Source organism: Pecten maximus, chromosome 9 (assembly GCF_902652985.1).
Source record: "Pecten maximus chromosome 9, xPecMax1.1, whole genome shotgun sequence".
Classification (NCBI taxonomy): domain Eukaryota; kingdom Metazoa; phylum Mollusca; class Bivalvia; order Pectinida; family Pectinidae; genus Pecten; species Pecten maximus.
In genome coordinates this window covers 35,897,002-35,918,670 of record NC_047023.1, presented here as the reverse complement: position 1 = coordinate 35,918,670, position 21,669 = coordinate 35,897,002, and the positions used below count along the sequence as shown (strand labels likewise).

The following is a 21,669-nucleotide window of genomic DNA, read 5'->3' as shown; positions in this document are numbered from 1 at the left end:
AAAAAATTCTGATTCCTGTTGATGGAAAATAGCCATTCAGATATACGATCACCCTGTTCTTCATTCATGTACCCTGGTACAATCATCAAAGCAAGCTGTTCCTAATAAGGACAATCCAGCGAAGCAAATGGTCACATGGTGCAACTGACTTTAATTATTGGGTCATTACCTCCATATAAACAACAGTGTTTAATAATAATATATATCATTGCATTTTTATCATGACCACAAACAACACTGAGATTCCCAATGTTAACTGCCATTTTATCTCCAAGTTGTCAGTAAAACAATCACAAGTACAAACAACACAATATTACATTGTTTTGTATCAGGCAAAATGTTCTAGAAAACATGTAGTGGGATTAAAGTTGAATGATATATAATTCAACTACAGCATACATGAATTAACAGAAACTGTTAAATGTACTTAGAAAGGCAAACAAATAAAAGTATGACTGATTCTGAAATCCAAAACCTGATTACTATGAGGCAGGTGTTAGATCATAAAGTTGACAATTCAGCCTGGACTTAGTACCAGAACTACTCACAGAAAGACACCAGATGTTGACCCATCCCCGCGTACATCCTGAGGCCAGCATAAGTCCATCAGGGCTGAAGGTCATGGAGGTTACAGAGGTCATATGTCCCTGTAAAATCCTCACGGGTTTAAGAGTTCTCACCTCCTCCATACACTCCATGTCCTGATTCTGTATCAACATTATAGACTGGTCGTTATATTCTCATTGGAATCTAGAGATAATGAGCAGTGCTCACAATAAATTCTCTGTTAGATTTTAAGGTTACTTCATCAATATTCATGTCTTATTAGAAGGAAAATATGAATTAGCACTATTCATAGTTTGTTTAATATGATATTTTGAAAATTTGAATTCATTTGGTTTAATTGAAGTTTTTATTTACCATCAGAAATACAATAGGATTTATCTCTCTTTAACTGCCCAGTTTGAACATGAAAAAGAAAACCCAACAAAAACCCCTATTCCAGAAAGCTCTAACTTCACACAACAATACTAACTTCATACACTGTCTCCCTTCTGATACCGAAGGGTGTGATTTGTGTCTGACTGGTCGACTGGATCTGTGGCACTGTCCACATTGACACCACTCCGGCCTCATTACCACTGCAACCAAAAAACAACAACTGGTATGTGCAAATATTTGATACTATTTGTTGGTTCCCCTGACCACTAAACTGAACAGCAATGAACTTTTAAAACAACAAAAGGTGTTTAGTCTCCCCTATGTAACTGACCTACATTACCATGACAACAACAGGTGTTTAGTCTCCCCTATGTAACTTACCTACATTACCATGACAACAACAGGTGTTTAGTCTCCCGTGTATAAATGACCTACATTACCTTGACAACAACAGGTGTTTAGTCTCCCGTGTATAACTGACCTACATTACCTTGACAACAACAGGTGTTTAGTCTCCCCTATATAACTGACCTACATTACCATGACAACAACAGGTGTTTAGTCTCCCCTATATAACTGACCTACATTACCATGACAACAACATGTTTAGTCTCCCGTGTATAAATGACCTATATTACCTTGACAACAACAGGTGTTTAGTCTCCCCTTTGCCTGGAATGCTGCACCACAGGGCTGAACAGACTGGAGCTGAGTCAGGTAAAACGTAGAGCAAGGATAATCCCTCCCGTCCAGGCAGCCAAACCTTCAGACAGTTGTCCTTCTCTGCACAGGTCAGCAGTAGATGACCAGTGGGGTCCCAGGACAGACCACTGATAGAATTCTGGAGTTACAGAATTGTTCAGGTTTACATGTTAATTACTTATTGATATCACAATAGTTATTTTAACAGGGATTGTATAGCTTTGAATGCTTAAACACCAAGTCTTAACATCGAGATTTTTTTTCTACATGTGAAAACTTCTACCTGGTGAGCCTCTGCAGTGACTGGAGTTTCAAAGTCCGAGCGGTTAGCAATAATGACCACTCCATCACTGTATGCTGCCGCAAAGTTTCTGTCTTCATCAAACCATGCCAGCATAGTCACAGCTACTGAAGGAGAATGATGACAAACATATGATTCAGAAGAATGTTCTACCTATACAAACAAATTAAAGATGTTAAAATGAAACATGTATTTGACAAAAGGAACAACATACAACACATATCCTCTATAAATACCAAATTGAACATAAAACAATACACAACATTATACAATACATACTTTATCAGCTTACAAAATTTATATTCCACTTTTAATGCGAACAATACAGTCACTTAATATATCACTTACCTGATTTACGCCTGCAGTGCTCCAGTTCTTTGCGATTGAAGCTTGAACCCCCAAGAATCTCGATTGCAGCAATGGAACCATCAAGTCTGCCCACAAGGAGGATGTCTACGGTCATACCAAGACAACCACCAACCATACTTCTATGAGTGGGCCAGGCCAGGGCCGACACCCAGTGGCACTGAACATCCAAGATACCCTTGGAGCCTGTGTACAATCATAACAAGAGGTACAAAGTACCTGTAGTAAGCAAAAAAGACAAAACATTCTCATTTATGATAGCAATGGACCTGTATTTTCCCCTGTACTATTGTAGTAGCTTATGAAGAGATGATGTTGTTACTATGGGCTTCTTGATTGTTCAGAAGAAATCATAATGATGAAGATTGCAACAGCAGGGCGCAAAGTGGATAGCTTCACTAAGTGGCTTATTGGGCTAAGAGGCCATAAAATCTAGGCACCAATAGGAAATAGCACATTTCATTCTGCACCTATAATTCATTAATTTATGCTCATACTATATCTTTCACATTAAATAGAATGTGTTCTCTTATATCACTAAAACTGTAATGATTCAAAAGAAACCAATTAAAAAGTTCTGAACAAATGTGTTACCAAAATACCTCTTGGTTACTCAAAAATCAATGAAATATTTAAAACATTTCACCCCTCTGACCTTGAATGTGGCTCAATGCCATTCATTTCAGGAACTTGATGGCCCTTCACCTCATCATGATACTGGTCAAGTAAGACTCTAATATTATTGGTTATTCTGAAGAAGTATGACTCTAATATTATTGGTTATTCTGAAGAAGTATTTAAAGACTTTAACAGTTTCAACTGCATACTGTTCAGAAGAACTTAATAGCTGTACATTCTGGGCATCTTTGTTAAATTCTTTAAAAGAAAAACACAAGCTGACTTACCTCCAGTTCCCCAGACATTAACAAGATTGTCCATTGACCCTGCAAGTAAGCGGCCATTAGCACTCCAGCAGACATTGCCTAACAGGTGACCATCCAAGTCTTCCCCAGACAGATCTTCACCGCGGTTAAATACACATGTTTGTTGTAGGAACTGGTGTGTCTTGTTAGGCAGGCTCCAAATACGTAATGTGCCATCATAGCCACTGACAAAACAGACATAAATACGTAGTGTGTCATCAAAGCTAGTGACAAAACAAACATATATAATACAGACTCCAAAGACGTAATGTGTCATCATAGTCACTGACAAAACAAACATATATAATACAGACTCCAAAGACGTAGTGTGGCATCATAGCCACTGACAAAACAAACATATATAATACAGACTCCAAATACGTAGTGTGTCATCATAGCTAGTGACAAAACAAACATATATAATACAGACTCCAAAGACGTAATGTGTCATCATAGCCACTGACAAAACAAACATATATAATACAGACTCCAAAGACGTAGTGTGGCATCATAGCCACTGACAAAACAAACATATATAATACAGACTCAAAAGACGTAGTGTGTCATCATAGCCACTGACAAAACAAACATATATAATACAGACTCAAAAGACGTAGTGTGGCTTCATAGCCACTGACAAAACAAACATATATAATACAGACTCCAAAGACGTAGTGTGGCATCATAGCCACTGACAAAACAAACATACATAAATACGTAGTGTATCATCATATCCATCGACAAATAATCATACAGACTCCAAATATGTGATTTTCCATTGTGGCCTCTGACAAAACAAACACAGATATATAGGTTCATTATAGAAAAATATGAAAAGTTTGGTGTTCGACATGCACATTGTAAATCTTACCTTGTAGCAAGCATGGACTTTTTCTGGCTCCATTTACATATAGCCAGTCTGTTCTGGTGACCTTCAAGTTTTGACACGGGACAGTGGGGAAGGTCACCACCAAGGTCAACTTGGTTGACAGATCGTGATGTGGTGTCAGCATGTGAGGACAGAGACTGGAGGAGCTGCTTGACAGCCCATTCTTTGTGTGAGGGGGGTACCTTGGTAGACAGGACACACCCAGCCAGGGCATTTATCAGTTGGAGAGGGTGGATACCCTCATCCTCTGGGGTTGGGGGCACTACCCTGGGGCTGTCTGGGTGGGCAGAGGAATCTACATGGTCATCAGCTTGTCCAGGGACTGAAACATAATACAAAATGTAAAGCAGGCACTACAGTGACAGACCTATCTTGCATTATATAAATACAGAATGTTATAAAAGAGTCAATGAAATACAAAATTTATTAATGACTTTCAATAAAATTCTAAAGCAATTTAAGTGAGCAACAGTTAATACTAAATTATTTAATGAGTAAATAAACTCCAATAGTATTAAAATGACACAAAATAAATGTAATATTCAGTTTGTTGTATAACTGAATTTAATCGAGAAAATGGCAAGTGAAAATTTCCCAAATTTATTTCCATAAAGACAGGCTAATTTTGGCTCAAGTGGTAAGACATTCTTTACCAAGATAATCATATAACATCATTATTAACACTGTTTATTTAGCGTTTAACAATTTGAACTGTAAGTCAATGGTTAACTAATACCCCTGCTACCCCTTATTTGCAACCATAACAACCAAATTACATGTGTTAATTTTAATCAATCAGAAACTTTCATTATGTTTCCATAGTAATGGTTGTGGAAACATCTGATGCCTTAAATTACAGGCATACTAATAAGTTAAATACCAAGTTCAAATAAAATTGACCTAAAGACTGATGAGATAATATGTGTATAACTTTGTTACCATGGCAACAAAAAAAAATCCCATTGAAAACCTGTTTATAGCTACTAGTTACTCAGCAACAAAAGTTTTTGAATTAAAACAGCTGCATGCTCATCTATTCCCTACCATTCCTGTGAGGTTTTTGCGAAAATCGGTCCACAAGTTAAGGAAAAGTTGTCCGAAGAGGGAAAACCTGTATACAGTGACCAGTTACCATGGCAACCAAATTATTTCACAATTAAAGCAGCTGCATGCACACTAACACATGTTCCCTAACATTCCTGTGAAGTTTTGTGACAATCGGTCCACAAGTTTAGAAGGAGTTGTTGGGACAAGAAAACCTGGCAATAGTGACCAATTACTGTGTTGTGGATAATACCGATTAAAGTGGTATTTAATATTGACCATCACTTGCTCAAGCATTTTGAAATTATATTTATTTATCACATCAGACAATTTCGAAAATAAACAGGTAAGTAATCGGGGAAACAAACTTAAAGCATAGCAGCCTTGATTTCATGTACAGAGTTCTCTATTGAAGGGAAGTGACTGAAATATCAGAATAGGGTATGGACAATGGATTGTTTTCCTTAATCGGATTGAAAAACTGTGGATTATGAATGCTTTATGGTAACTTTAATATTGTAAACAGTGGGTTTCTGAACTGGTTATCCATGACCGTATTTTAGCTTTATAAACTGGTTATCCATGACCGTATTTTAGCTTTATAAACTGGTTATCCATGACCGTATTTTAGCTTTATAAACTGGTTATCCATGACCGTATTTTAGCTTTATAAACTGGTTATCCATGACCGTATTTTAGCTTTATAAACTGGTTATCCATGACCGTATTTTAGCTTTATAAACTGGCTATCCATGACCGTATTTTAACTTTATAAACTGGCTATCCATGACCGTATTTTAGCTTTATAAACTGGTTATCCATGACCGTATTTTAGCTTTATAAACTGGTTATCCATGACCGTATTTTAGCTTTATAAACTGGTTATCCATGACCGTATTTTAACTTTATAAACTGGTTATCCATGACCGTATTTTAGCTTTATAAACTGGCTATCCATGACCGTATTTTAGCTTTATAAACTGGTTATCCATGACCGTATTTTAGCTTTATAAACTGGTTATCCATGACCGTGTTTTAGCTTTATAAACTGGTTATCCATGACCGTATTTTAGCTTTATAAACTGGTTATCCATGACCGTATTTTAGCTTTATAAACTGGTTATCCATGACCGTATTTTAGCTTTATAAACTGGTTATCCATGACCGTATTTTAGCTTTATATAGAGTAATAGACTTGGATAATAAAGCAGGTAACACCAAGTAAATTTGTTGTCTTTGTTTATATGATCACATCATAGCCTCATTTTGAGATCAGCTCTGTCAACGCCAACAACAATACCAGATCATTCCCGTCAGTTTTTGTCGGTTTTTTCATTTAGATGAATAGAAATACACAATATCAAGTTTGTAATAATTTTGCTTGATTATACTAGCATACATAGAAAAGCACATTGATCTAAAATGTACCACACTAAATTAGTTATCATTAAAGCAGTTCTGTAGGATGTTTTCATCCATCATCTTGACACATTTGACCATCTCGGAAAATGAATTTTTAAACTACGGTTATGATAATTCTTAGTTGATTTTGATGTAGATTTTATTCCTTAACCAAATGAAATAAATAATCTCTCAATCATGGTCATTAAATAATCTCTCAATCTTGGTTATTGATAAGTTGTTTTTTAATCAATATATCAATTGATTTGTTGAAGCTTGATATACAAATAAATCCTGCCGCTAGGTGGGGTAAGAGTTACCTTACATAGACTTACCATTGCGTTAGATGAGTATGCCAACATGAAGAAAACATAAATCAAAGCTTCTGATTGAACATGACCGAATAGAACACAGACCTTCATATATGTCTTAGCATAAATAACTTTGGGAAACCATTGGACATCCTATTTCCCATGAAACCTCCCCCTCCCCAAATACTTTGCTGCAAGTGTTATTTACATTTGTGCCCTGTGGCGAACATCTCTGACATCTTACGATTCCAACCATTCCTTGTGAGGAGTGACACAAGAGACTGTGTGACTGTGAACATAGATGGTTCAAATGGAGCGAGTTTGGACGTCCCAGGGATCTTCATGCGAACCACTCCAGCACTGCTGCGATGTCCACTACACTTCCCCATCGATGCATACAACAATTCCTAAAAGACAAACATATTTCTAATTCATAGAAATATAACTATCAATAAGAAACATTAGATGCATATTTAAAAAAAAAAAAAAAAATATTTTGTCCTAGGTGACAAGTAACAACTAAGACTGAGTGTAAGACTTGTAAGCCAGAGGTTATGAATTTGATCCCTAGCGAAGGCATTGAAATAAACAGAATTTATCATACATAGAGGATCTGTCATGAGTTTCCCTTCATATTAGATTTATGATACGAGTTTTGAATTTTTTATTTTTGCGAGCCTCTGGCGAGCAAAAATAAAAAATTCTAAACGAGTATCATAAATCTAACATGAAGGGAAACGAATGACAGATTCTTTTTATCATATGACGTTTTCTTTCATCGTTCCCCATCAAAAACTGATTTTCTCTTTTGCCTTGAATCGTCACATCTCAACCAAATCACCCGAACCTTCGAAGTAGGTCAATTATACCGACGAGAGAAGAAATAGTTCTAACACAACTGACTCTTGAAAAGGATTCATTTTATTAAATACACGTCTCAAAACAAAATTTCAGCATTTTTTTCATTTAATCTATAATAGATAAATTGTCCTTGGTGTTTGAAACAATGAGGAAAATATTTTAGTTTGAAAGTTCATGAGCGACTGTTTTTGATGTGACGAAGCCGTGACGTCACTTGGCGCGATAATGGAGGCTTCGTTGTACAAATGTCTATTCGCTGTCGCTGTCGTACAGAACCATTGTACGGCGCCTTTTCACTGCTTTGTGTTTATCCTCGTCCTCGCGGGTGTTTATGGAGATGTGAAATGTTCCACCGTGAATATTCCCACTGAACATCGTGTTCAGACTGCCGTGAAAAGCGACTTTGGATGCCGATTTGTTGGCAGTGTTGTTTGTTTTGACATTACACGTGTTTGTCGACGACAGTGTCAGCATGTTATTCTGAGTAACCGTTGAAGGCAAGTTGTAACAAACTAGATTCTACATTGCCGTTTTTCATGAGGATTTTATTAAATAATGTTATTATTTGTTTATTTGAAAAGAATCTAGACTAGATATGTCTCATCGGACAACGCAACCGCAATTTTCTATCGGAGTTGAAATATGTTACTAGGGGTCATAAAATAGATGTTTGCCAGGCCTAATTTAACATCTTATAGTATAAATATAATTAAAAAACTTAGGATGTTTACATCTTGGATTTATCTTTGATTGTACAATATGTTATGTTAATAGACCAATTTGTCGTTCAGTTGATTTTTTTTCAAAGTTTACAAGCACTAGTCGCCATTTTTACGAGTCGTAGTAAAAAGAAGTAGGTCGTTCCCACGCGTATGAATACAGTTCTCACGGAACCAGCCAATCAGCGTAGCGAAAGGTGTTATTACACTAGTGTCATAAAGAAAATTTATGTGATGGGTTTATGACACCGTATATAACGGTAGTCATATGATAAACTCTGTTTCATTCAGCATATAACCAGCCAATTTATACATGTACGTGAATAGATACTTTACAATAATATGATGGTTCTTTGATTTAAATCTGCTTGGTTAACTCCAATAATGTTTATACAATTTTGAAGCTTAATACTAAACAGTAACTACACTTTTCTCACCTGGGTACACAATCGGACTAGCTGTTTCATGGAGACTTGATTGTCTTGGACCAGAGAGCCAAGTGCTTTGGTAAGGTGTTGTAAGCTGTCCTGTGTCCTGTTTGACTGAAGACTACTGATTTTACCCGACGCACACAGACACATCAGCTGTACAATCACCATGATATCAGACAGACCGATGTACTCCAGAGCTGCCGGTAAACTACAGGAGGAGTCACTGTAACAAATATCAGAAAAATGGTCTCTTAGAGAAAAAAATTCTTTAAGCCGACCCCTATGGAGAATTAACATTGAAAGAAACCACATCTTTAGAGCTGACACAAATAGTCAAGATGACTGGGCTTCTATGATTTGTTATAAGAGGATAATAAGAGGATAATATCTAATCTTCCCATTATGAGCCTCAAGGAGAGCTACACTCTTTTCTTCAACAACATTTGATTCAAAAGTGTTAAAGACCAAGGATCCTATCAAAGAAAATGTGGCTGTATGTGAATATGGTTGTAGATCCTACTTTAAACTTCATGTAACTCACCTACTGGCCGGGACAGACAGAGTTTTCATCACAATACTGCGTGTCAGTATCACTTACCTACTAGCCAGGACAGACAGAGCTTTCATTACAATACTGCGTGTCAGCATCACTCACCTACTGGCCAGGACAGATAGAGCTTTCATTACAATACTGCGTGTCAGCATCACTCACATACTGGCCAGGACAGATAGAGCTTTCATTACAATACTGCGTGTCAGTATTACTTACCTACTAGCCAGGACAGACAGAGCTTTCATTACAATACTGCGTGTCAGCATCACTCACCTACTGGCCAGGACAGATAGAGCTTTCATTACAATACTGCGTGTCAGCATCACTCACATACTGGCCAGGACAGATAGAGCTTTCATTACAATACTGCGTGTCAGTATTACTTACCTACTAGCCAGGACAGACAAAGCTTTCATCACAATACTGCGTGCCAGCATCACTTGCATGGTTGAGGTTATCCTCTGGAGAGCGATGTGTCGGTCACGGGGGGTCTTTAGGTTAGTAGCCTGCTCCCCTAAGGTGCGGTATTTACTGTCGGGACGAGATGCCCGAGGCAGGCTCCCTGTTACAGACAAATATAAACTTACATTGTGGAGGTAACTGACTTACTGTTAGTAATGCTACACCAAAATATTTCTCACTCAGTCACTTCCAAAATCTTTTATCATAATCAGAATTATCAGAAAAGCTCAACCTAGTTCTCTCGCGCAGCTTCCATGCTTAGCTATACTATATAACTAAACAAAAAGTCTCCTACCATCAAAGTTTTATCACAAAAAGTTACTTGACATTACTTTAAGGTTACCGACTAGTCTCACAAAATAAATACACTTAAAGCTTGCTATCAAATTTCTACATACACACAGAGGCACCAGTGTTGGCTGCAGCCTGAACCAGCTTGGATCCTAGGGGATCCATCTCCGTGAATTTGAGGGGGTCTGGGCATGGTTTCCAGTCCGTGATGCCAAGCTTAGGGAGGAGGTTGTCCGTCTCATCTATAAGGGTCCCACCTCGACATCCCATCTGTAGCTCTTGTTCTATTGACCAGAACAAGTTGTTATCACTCGGTTTGGATGTTTTAGATTGATTATACTGGATATAATAGTATTACAGAGAGACAATCCACAGTCTTACTGACCCAATATACCTATCTGCTCAGTCTTATTGATCCAATTTACCTACCTGGTTTGTTGAAGGAAGAGAGGGAGGGGGTGTTGATATATGTACAATCATGGTGTATATTTTACTTAAAAGAGTTCAGGCATAACAATCATCAAATTTAAAGTGTCAGACTTTAGTAAATTGATTTCCAAAAAAAATTCTATCTTGCTCTGCCTCTATTTGATAGGTAGCTTTTGGGTCTTATAAGGAATTGTTTTTAGCAGACTGTTATTGATTTTTTTCTTTCGATGTGTAATAAGATATGAATGCCTTAAATGGCACCCACAGTACTGGTATAGAAATATGTGAAAGTATGTGAAAAGCAGTCTATACTCTAACCATGTGTAGCCTCATTAAGGTTACTGATGCCAATGAGAAATAGCCAGCATTTATATAATTATATACCCAAGGTTGTGTAGTCAACAGTATTCAGGAGATCAGGTGCTCTCTGAGTGGAGCTGCCTAGACTTTCTTCGTGCTCGTCTGCCCTGTCCTGGTCAGGATTACTCCCTCGGTGGCCATGAAGCTCCCGATGTCTGTCCCGACAGCCCCTACACAGGGCATAGCTGGGATAGCCAGTACCACACACCACAGGCCAAGGACACATGCCATATACTCCATTATTACTGTATACATTGTTACACGAAATCCCTGATAAAACAGAAAAGGCAGTTCAATTAGCACAGTAGGAAATTGCTTAGAGGTTTTATACAGACCTAAGATTTGAAAATATTTTTCAACACTACTTTGAAAATAAACAACAGGAACAAAGATGATAAGAGGTTCTTTTAATTGTTTTAAGTTTTGACTGAGTCATGAAAAGTTACGCCAAATGTGATTGGCTTGAGAAAAAACTTGAATGTAATTTTTTTATGATCTCCAAGCCTGGTCCTTTAAGAGATTTTACTTAAAAAATATTTTGCATGAAATGTCACGTACTTGTTTTTGAAAATTAAGATATGAACTTGTAACCAAATATTGACAAATGGACAGATGGACAGACAGGCACTGGAAGACAGAGACTGACAGAGATGATGTCATCAATTATCACCAAGTATAAACAGAAAATGAAACAGTATTGTAAAGTAGTTTGTACTAGCTAGACTATGGTTGGTTTAGTGTTGTTAAGTAGGGTTTGTATTAGCTAGTCTATGGTTGGTTCAGTGTTGTTAAGTAGAGTTTGTATTAGCTAGACTATGGTTGGTTCAGTGTTGTTAAGTAGGGTTTGTATTAGCTAGTCTATGGTTGGTTCAGTGTTGTTAAGTAAAGTTTGTACTAGCTAGACTATGGTTGGTTTAGTGTTGTTAAGTAGGGTTTGTATTAGCTAGTCTATGGTTGGTTCAGTGTTGTTAAGTAAAGTTTGTACTAGCTAGACTATGGTTGGTTTAGTGTTGTTAAGTAGAGTTTGTACTAGCTAGACTATGGTTGGTTCAGTTGTACTAGCTAGACTATGGTTGGTTTAGTGTTGTTAAGTAGAGTTTGTACTAGCTAGACTATGGTTGGTTCAGTTGTACTAGCTAGACTATGGTTGGTTTAGTGTTGTTAAGTAGAGTTTGTACTAGCTAGACTATGGTTGGTTCAGTGTTGTTAAGTAGAGTTTGTACTAGCTAGACTATGGTTGGTTCAGTTGTACTAGCTAGACTATGGTTGGTTCAGTTGTACTAGCTAGACTATGGTTGGTTCAGTTGTACTAGCTAGACTATGGTTGGTTCAGTTGTACTAGCTAGACTATGGTTGGTTCAGTTGTACTAGCTAGACTATGGTTAGTTCAGTGTTAAGTAGAGTTTGTACTAGCTAAACTATGATTGGTTCATTGTTGTTAAGTAGGGTTTGTATTAGCTAGGCTATGGTTGGTTCATTGTTGTTAAGTAGGGTTTGTATTAGCTAGACTATGGTTGGTTCAGTGTTAAGTAGAGTTTGTACTAGCTAGACTATGATTGGTTCAGTGTTAAGTAGAGTTTGTACTAGCTAGACTATGGTTGGTTCAGTGTTAAGTAGAGTTTGTACTAGCTAGACTATGGTTGGTTCAGTGTTGTTAAGTAGAGTTTGTACTAGCTAGACTATGGTTGGTTCAGTGTTGTTAAGTAGAGTTTGTACTAGCTAGACTATGGTTGGTTCAGTGTTGTTAAGTAGAGTTTGTACTAGCTAGACTATGGTTGGTTCAGTGTTAAGTAGGGTTTGTACTAGCTAGACTATGGTTGGTTCAGTGTTGTTAAGTAGAGTTTGTACTAGCTAGACTATGGTTGGTTCAGTGTTGTTAAGTAGAGTTTGTACTAGCTAGACTATGGTTGGTTCAGTGTTGTTAAGTAGAGTTTGTACTAGCTAGACTATGGTTGGTTCAGTGTTGTAAAGTAGTTTGTACTAGCTAGACTATGGTTGGTTCAGTGTTAAGTAGAGTTTGTACTAGCTAGACTATGGTTGGTTCAGTGTTAAGTAGAGTTTGTACTAGCTAGACTATGGTTGGTTCAGTGTTAAGCAGAGTTTGTACTAGCTAGACTATGGTTGGTTCAGTGTTAAGTAGGGTTTGTACTAGCTAGACTATGGTTGGTTCAGTGTTAAGTAGAGTTTGTACTAGCTAGACTATGGTTGGTTCAGTGTTAAGTAGAGTTTGTACTAGCTAGACTATGGTTGGTTCAGTGTTAAGTAGAGTTTGTACTAGCTAGACTATGGTTGGTTCAGTGTTAATTAGAGTTTGTACTAGCTAGACTATGGTTGGTTTAGTGTTGTTAAGTAGAGTTTGTACTAGCTAGACTATGGTTGGTTCAGTTGTACTAGCTAGACTATGGTTGGTTCAGTGTTGTTAAGTAGAGTTTGTACTAGCTAGACTATGGTTGGTTCAGTGTTAAGTAGAGTTTGTACTAGCTAGTCTGTCCGTCTGTCTGTCTGTCTGTCTAGCTAGACTATGATTGGTTCAGTGTTGTTTTAAAAGTAGAGTTTGTACTAGTACTAGCTAGACTATGGTTGGTTCAGTGTTGTTTAGTAGAGTTTGTATTAGCTAGACTATGGTTAGTTCATTGTTGTTAAGTAGAGTTTGTACAAGCTCATACATGCCATACTTTCAGGAGACCAATAAGGGAGATTGATGATTATTTTAAGGGAGTTTTGCCTAAAATAAGGGAGATTTGTACGCGACATGAATATCAACATTTTTACTCAACTTTAAAGCAATAAATTATTTTTGAAAGTGATAAAGAATATTTATATTTATTTCGGATATTAATCATATCGTATATGCAAACAGCAAAAAGTTGAATAAGGTAAAAAATGCAATAGTATACATTTAGATTCAGATGATATGAAATTATTTTTTGATTTTTTTATGTAAAACAAAAACTTTCACAGCTTTATTCATATTATATATTACATTATATATTACAGCATTTGAAAAGGGTATATTATAATTACATGTAGCTAAAGATCAAGACAAGAAAGTTAATCATATATCAGTTTGGATTTTTCTTAAAATTAGAAAGCTTGATCCACTCTAAGGGAACACATCAGTTGGAAAATATCACCATGAAATGTCCTGTGGGATACCTTATGTTGGACCACTTAGATCTAAAATTATTCCAAGTGTGCAAGTGTATGTATACAAGAAGTCATGAGAACTGAAGATGTTCATGTTAGGAGACTGCAGTAAATATTATCACGATAATTCTAGATTTTGTATATTGCCTCTGTCATGGACGGTACAGTCATTGTAAACATCATGATTGACCACTACGACCAACAGATGTGCTAATTTTGATAGCTTTCTAAAAGAAAATATCGGATTTCAGCTTGCTATCACTGATCAACGATACACATGTTGTATGAAAAACACGTGTGATTTTGTGTGTGATCAGGCTCTGTATCAATTACCATCATCAAAGTATGGTCCTAAAAAAAAAAAAACAATGATTCCAGTCTGTTTGCAAAGAGGGTTAAAATTGTTTGTAAGCGACTTGCCTTTATTTCATGGTGATAGATATTCTAGCGCAAACATTACACTAGCCTGAGCTTCGTGTGAAAGCCGTGTCCAACAGGCGCCATTTTGATTGAGTGATCAAGTGAACAGATGGATCACGTGATCGCTAAATTTAGCCAAATCTCGCAAGAAAAACTACTGAATTGTAAACAAATATGGCGTCGGCAAAAATACCGGAGGGAATTACAAAATACGGGAATTTGGGCTCTCCTGCCGGGAGAAATAAATGACTTGAAAATAAGGGAGATTTTGTCTCACACCGGGAGGTATGGCATGTATGCAAGCTAGACTATGGTTGGTTCAGTGTTAAGTAGAGTTTGTATTAGCTAGACTAAGGTTGGTTCAGTGTTGTTTAGTAGAGTTTGTACTAGCTAGTCTATGGTTGGTTCAGTGTTAAGTAGGGTTTGTACAAGCTAGACTGGTTGGTTCAGTGTTAATTAGAGTTTGTACTAGCTAGACTATGGTTGGTTCAGTGTTAAGTAGGGTTTGTACTAGCTAGACTATGGTTGGTTCAGTGTTGTTAATTAGAGTTTGTACTAGCTAGACTATGATTGGTTCAGTGTTAAGTAGAGTTTGTACTAGCTCGACTATGGTTGGTTCAGTGTTAATTAGAGTTTGTACTAGCTAGACTATGGTTGGTTCAGTGTTGTTAAGTAGAGTTTGTACTAGCTAGACTATGGTTGATTCAGTGTTAAGTAGGGTTTGTATTAGCTAGTCAATGGTTGGTTCAGTGTTAATTAGAGTTTGTACTAGCTAGACTATGGTTGGTTCAGTGTTAAGTAGAGTTTGTATTAGCTAGACTATGGTTGGTTTCGTGTTAAGTAGAGTTTGTACTAGCTAGACTATGGTTGGTTCAGTGTTGTTAAGTAGAGTTTGTACTAGCTAGACAATTGTTGATTCAGTGTTAAGTAGGGTTTGTATTAGCTAGTCAATGGTTGGTTCAGTGTTAAGTAGGGTTTGTATTAGCTAGTCAATGGTTGGTTCAGTGTTAATTAGAGTTTGTACTAGCTAGACTATGGTTGGTTCAGTGTTAAGTAGAGTTTGTACTAGCTAGACTATGGTTGGTTCAGTGTTAAGTAGAGTTTGTACTAGCTAGACTATGGTTGGTTCAGTGTTAAGTAGAGTTTGTACTAGCTCGACTATGGTTGGTTTCGTGTTAAGTAGAGTTTGTACTAGCTAGACTATGGTTGGTTCAGTGTTAAGTAGGGTTTGTACTAGCTAGACTATGGTTGGTTCAGTGTTAAGTAGAGTTTGTACTAGCTAGACTATGGTTGGTTCAGTGTTAAGTAGGGTTTGTACTAGCTAGACTATGGTTGGTTCAGTGTTAAGTAGAGTTTGTACTAGCTAGACTATGATTGGTTCAGTGTTAAGTAGAGTTTGTACTAGCTAGACTATGGTTGGTTCAGTGTTGTTAAGTAGAGTTTGTACTAGCTAGACTATGGTTGGTTCAGTGTTAAGTAGGGTTTGTACTAGCTAGACTATGGTTGGTTTCGTGTTAAGTAGAGTTTGTACTAGCTAGACTATGGTTGGTTCAGTGTTCAGTAGGGATTGTACTAGCTAGACTATGGTTGGTTCAGTGTTCAGTAGGGATTGTACTAGCTAGACTATGGTTGGTTCAGTGTTAATTAGAGTTTGTACTAGCTAGACTATGATTGGTTGTGAGAACTCACTCCCACAGCCAGGGTGGTCCAGCTGTAAGTGTCCTTGAAAGTTGTCGGTCTCCTGCTGACACAGTTCACACACCACTGTAGGGTCGGCTTCAAACTCCATTCTCTGTAAATGTGAAACCATAATGGTAAGTGAATGGATTACCCATCATAACAATGTTGATAAGATACACAAACCTGTCCATATGGCTATTTATAGAAACATTTGAAGACAGATTACAACAAATATGTTCAAACTTTCTACAAAGTATTGTACAAAAGACACAAAAGTGTAGTACAGCACCTTTTCACATGAATTTAGTATAATAATGAAAAAGATATACTTATACAACTGCATCATACAGCTAGGTATTGCATTAATTTAGTATTCAAATGATGAATATAAAACAACACCTTACAGCTACATGTGTATGTCTCAATCAATGCTCACAATACACTTTGACTAAATATTTTTTGTATTGCTATCAATGTTTAAATAATTGTTTCTTTTTTGTTTCTCTTTGAATTTTTTTTAATTTTCTTCAACAAAGCAATACTTAGCATTACACTTTACACATTCCTTACAATATCCTGTCTATCATTATAATCAATTATCCGTTTAATTCAATACGCACAAATATTGGACCAGGTATGATTAATAACTTCCAAAAACACTCAGTCTGGATTTTGTAATAGGATGCAATATAGAGATGCATTTTGAAAACAATGGTGAAGTAATATATACCAAACAAATTAAACACTCCATTTGTTACACTTGACTTCTAATAGATCAGTGTAAATAGATATTTCAGAAAATAAAAATGTTCTGAGTATAAATCTATAGACAACTTACTATTGCATTCATGAGATCCCAGGTAGACTCAGACTGTGTTGGGAAGAGGTCATCGATATTGTCCAGATTATACAGGTCATCGGTCATATTACTAATGTCACTACAGAGGGCATCAAACGTGTCACTCAGTCCGTGGTTCTCCGACATTCTCTCGTACAAATCTGAGGTTCTGCTTCCCTCGTTTCCAATTTGTAAAGATTCTGAACGCTCTAATTCACGATCATTAGCTGTAAACATATATTTTTTTGATCATTTCAAAAATCTGTTTTCAATCTTTCAAATACAGTTGTAGGACCACACAACACACCAAAAACATTGTGTAGAAATTGTGTACTTTTTGTCCACAATCAAATAACAACACATTATTAGGACCATCTAGTAAAAGATCAAGATGGAGGCCATATTGGGCATTTTGGATTTCAAACTGACCCGAAAATAATAACACTTCATCTCAGAATCACTCAATGCAAATTTGAATTCCACAGGTGAGACTTGTCAATGAGAAGAAATTTGAAATGCGAAAATTTTAAACATAGCAATGGCGACGGAGCTTGATGACACACAAAACATGATTGCTATTATTAGATCATCCTGACCCTTCATATCAGATTTATACCCAAAAGTTTTTTTTTTTTTACATAACAGATACCCTCATATATCTCCTTATAAGGAAGTAGTCTATGATAACCATTAGATTATGAAATTAACAACAAACTTGTGAATGCATGCTCATCTCCTTTCTGCACAGGTAAAATATACTTGTCTACTGAATATCATCTTAATCTGGTTTAGTTTTGATATCTGATAAACTGTTTACTACACCCTGACTAATCAGACATACTTTGGTCAGTCACGTTATCACACAGATTTGACTGTATTAATGAGCTGTAGACGTACCTGCATTGGACAGAAAGCTTCTGATATCTACATGACGTGTCCGTGAGATTGGTCGTGGACTTCTGATATATCGAGAGCGGCGAGTATCTGGCTCCTCCGTAGAGTCGTCACTAGATTCGTTCAATAAGCCCTCTAAAGATATACGCCTGGACAGCAACATACTGAAACCACACATATTGTCTTTCTGATCGAGTGTTACTTTACATAAGTAACTATGTGTAAAACTGATACCAGGCTGAGCCTCATATTGAAGGATTTGAATTATGCCAGATATATTGTATTATTTCTTAAAATAATCTCCTTCAGTATCTATACACTTTTGCCAGCGGTGTTTAAGGGCCTCAATGCCACTTTTATAGAACTCCATTTGTTGGCTGTTCAGAAAGTCATCCACTGCATGCTAGGGTTAGGGTTAGGGTGCCTGAAATAGCTGTTTTCAGTTTTGGAAATAGATGAATGTCTGATGGAGCGAGATCAGGCGAATAATGTGGATGCTCAATAAATTTAAAGCCACAATCGTGAATGGCAGTCATGGCAATTACAGATTCTTTCACCCTAACCGATTTTGTCCATTTTGCAAAAAGCCGCTTGTCTTGTTTACTTTTGAGTGCTACAAAATGTACCTTGTCGATATGAACTAACCAAATGAGACCAGTCCTTGGGTACACGGCCCTATATAGTCAGAGAAGAGTAGGACTTAAAAAGAACATCCTAGAGTACCTCCTTCAATACGAGGCTCACAGCTTATCAATCAGCCCTTGTATTAACTATTGTGTTATTAAACCATACATATGTGCTTTTCAACTTGCCTCTATCTGTACTATAATGCTCAAGGGGTTAAGATGTTTACTTTTGCTCTCTTCAACCCTCGACTATGTAATGGAAAAATTGAAGACTCTGTCACTGCCATCTTGCAGATAAATAAACACCTAAGTTTGATCCTTTGAAAAGAAATACATCAAATGAATGTCAAGGTCACCACATTGTTAAATTAACTGGCTTTCTAACTTGGTTGTTGCTCCTCTGTGATCTTCACAAAAATGTAACATCTTAGTGATTGGCCAGGTTTATATTCCTGACACCAATCAAATGCCTTCAATTTTGCCATGACATGTTCCAGGGATACTAAAAGCAAATGTGGACATATCCATTTAAGTATGGAATAAGCTATATGGCTTCCCACTTATGTTTGTAAGAAACATTTGAAATTTACTGAATGTATGTTTTTTGATGACATCAAATTTCAATAATTTAAAAAAACCACAATTTATAAAATCAACCATTTTAGGCCCCAAAATTTGTAAATAAATGTTTCAACATATATTCCATATCAAAGATTTAGCCTTCTAAAATTCAACAGTTCCTTGACTGTGGCAGTGCTGCTTGTAAAGAATCCCAGGCTGGCAGAATGTGAGAAGAAGTCAGAAATGTGATTTTGAAGATGGTGGCCATGTTGGATTTTGAACGACCCAAATCACTTTATCAGGATCATCCTAGAATCATTCAAAGCAGTTGCAAGTTTGAACTGAACCCCACTGGCAGAACTCCAGAATATATTCAAAATATGATAAGTTTATGCATCGGAGACAGTGCCAATGACAGACTTTACATGATGGCTGATATTATTTCCCTTCAACAAGATAGTGAAAGCATCAATCTTAGCACTGCTCTAAGACTGGACACAGAACACATATGTACGATCCTGAAGGTCTATACCTGTAGGGGTCTCTGATTTCCTCTTCTAATGGCTGTGAGTCACTGATGATATTACTGGCTGTCTCCTGTCCCGATATGGAGTCTCGAGCCACTTTTGTGGCTGGTTCCTCAGGCTCCTGGACGTCAAGTGGATGTTCCAACATCCATGTGGCTAGGGTGTTAATCCCATGGGCAGACACTTCATTTCTGTTTACACCTAAAATTCAATGACATGTATAATTAGATTTTGATGAATAGTTTAAACAAATTTTAACATGAATAAGCAAAGGACCATAACATGTGCCATCATTCCTGGTGGTAAGCTGCTGGTATGGAAATCAACTTTATAGTAACAGTTATCTTTTGCTACAGATCCTATATATATTTTCACTATTGATGGATTTGAATAGAGGTAGGTATTATTACTTTAATTCATGGGACACTAATAGAACAATCATGCTGGGTAAATGAATTAATGCCTTTTCAACATACTGATCAGAAGAAAGTTAGAATTTCTATGCAGCTGAAAAATGGAAGAGGAAAAAGACAAAAATATAAACATCATAAAGAGATAAAACACTAAATGAAAATTTAAAGTCGGATTAAGTACTAAGTAGTTATCTTGAAAGGTTGAATGAAAACTGGAAATATCAGTAGTTGCCAGTAGCAAATGCTACATGTTCACGTCACCTAATATGAAGATTTAATACAGTCATGTATTCAAATCTTTACAAGGTAGCCTAATATGAAAAAAATTATAATAGTCATATAATTCAAATTTGATCAATGTCCCTATAAATCCCCATTGGGACCGCAAGCTTCTGTAACTTTATTTCCATATCTTTAAGCTTTGTCTGTAGAACATTGTGTCCCCATTGGCCCAACTAAATTTCAGAACAAAGCAAGTCAAAATATGTTCAGAGGTTCTGGACAACTGGTGTTTTAAAGATGGACATAATGCCTTGACACATATATAAGCTCACTTGACCATGATTTAACCGAGGTGAATTAATGATTTTAACAATATTCTTACATGTTTCTGTCAGTGCTCTCTTGATAGCACTAAGAGTAAAGCCCATCTCCAGTAGTGACAGAGCAATGGGAGGAGGCGGAGGAGACGGCGACCTTGTCCTGATCGGTAGGTGGGGAGGCTTCCTCTGGGGAGGGGGAGGAGATGGCCGCAGGGGTGGAGCAGCAGGGGGAACACGCACTAGTGAGTACCGCGATGCAGTGGTGGACTGGGAGCGTTCCCTTCGAGCTCGACGACTGAACAGGTGACGTGAGAATGAACTGTGGGGTCCATCAGATCTGCAAAAAACAGGTTTGTTTAAACACAGACCTACTGCTAACCAGTGAAAACTGGAACAAAGAAACATTTGACATTACAAAGGGCATTGCTCAGTTTTAAGGGGTTTTGCATTTGTTTAAATTTTCCTACTTTGACATTATATTTAGGATAAGTAATAACAAGAGGTCCGTGGGCCTGAACAGGTATCTAAATGCACTAATAGATAATTGATTTTTTGTTTTTTAAAATATGATCAAATATTAAGAGGTCTAAACATAAGAAATTGTTGAAAATTGGCACATTTGATGACTTAGGGTCCAACTCTCAGTCCCTGGGGGTTTGTTATAGTAAAACATTTGATAGAATTTAATCATCTTTTCATCACAAGCATATTACATTGTATATACAATTCAATTCTATTCCATGAAGCAAATAAAAAACAATAAGGTAAGTACATTTTATGTTTAAACTGAACTAAACTTCATCCTTTACACATGCATTGGATGCATACTATATTTGTATATAAAGGGTGATGCAATTCAGAATTCTGACAAAGTATCTATTTTTATTCTAGACCCTTCCAACAATAAAAAGTATTTTTATATGGGTTTGGAATTAGAAGATTGTTGAAAACAACTCCAATCTGACCAAATTGCATTTCGGGGTTATAAATTTTTCCAATCAAATTTGAACTATTTTCAATAATTGAATATCAACAA

General features: G+C 36.7%; 1 protein-coding gene across 1 annotated transcript in view; it reads right to left on the bottom strand.

The window, feature by feature from the left end:
• Positions 1-21,669, bottom strand: part of LOC117334119 (probable E3 ubiquitin-protein ligase HERC1) — a 108,728-nt gene that overhangs the window by 28,504 nt on the left and 58,555 nt on the right. Inside the window, 17 exon segments of the mRNA XM_033893578.1 lie at positions 549-707; positions 1,037-1,142; positions 1,581-1,783; positions 1,928-2,052; positions 2,294-2,497; positions 3,217-3,419; positions 4,106-4,445; positions 7,088-7,286; positions 8,897-9,113; positions 9,831-10,005; positions 10,304-10,480; positions 11,010-11,255; positions 16,242-16,344; positions 17,071-17,297; positions 17,968-18,128; positions 19,684-19,879; positions 20,696-20,970. Coding sequence (XP_033749469.1) covers positions 549-707; positions 1,037-1,142; positions 1,581-1,783; positions 1,928-2,052; positions 2,294-2,497; positions 3,217-3,419; positions 4,106-4,445; positions 7,088-7,286; positions 8,897-9,113; positions 9,831-10,005; positions 10,304-10,480; positions 11,010-11,255; positions 16,242-16,344; positions 17,071-17,297; positions 17,968-18,128; positions 19,684-19,879; positions 20,696-20,970 — 3,316 coding nt within the window.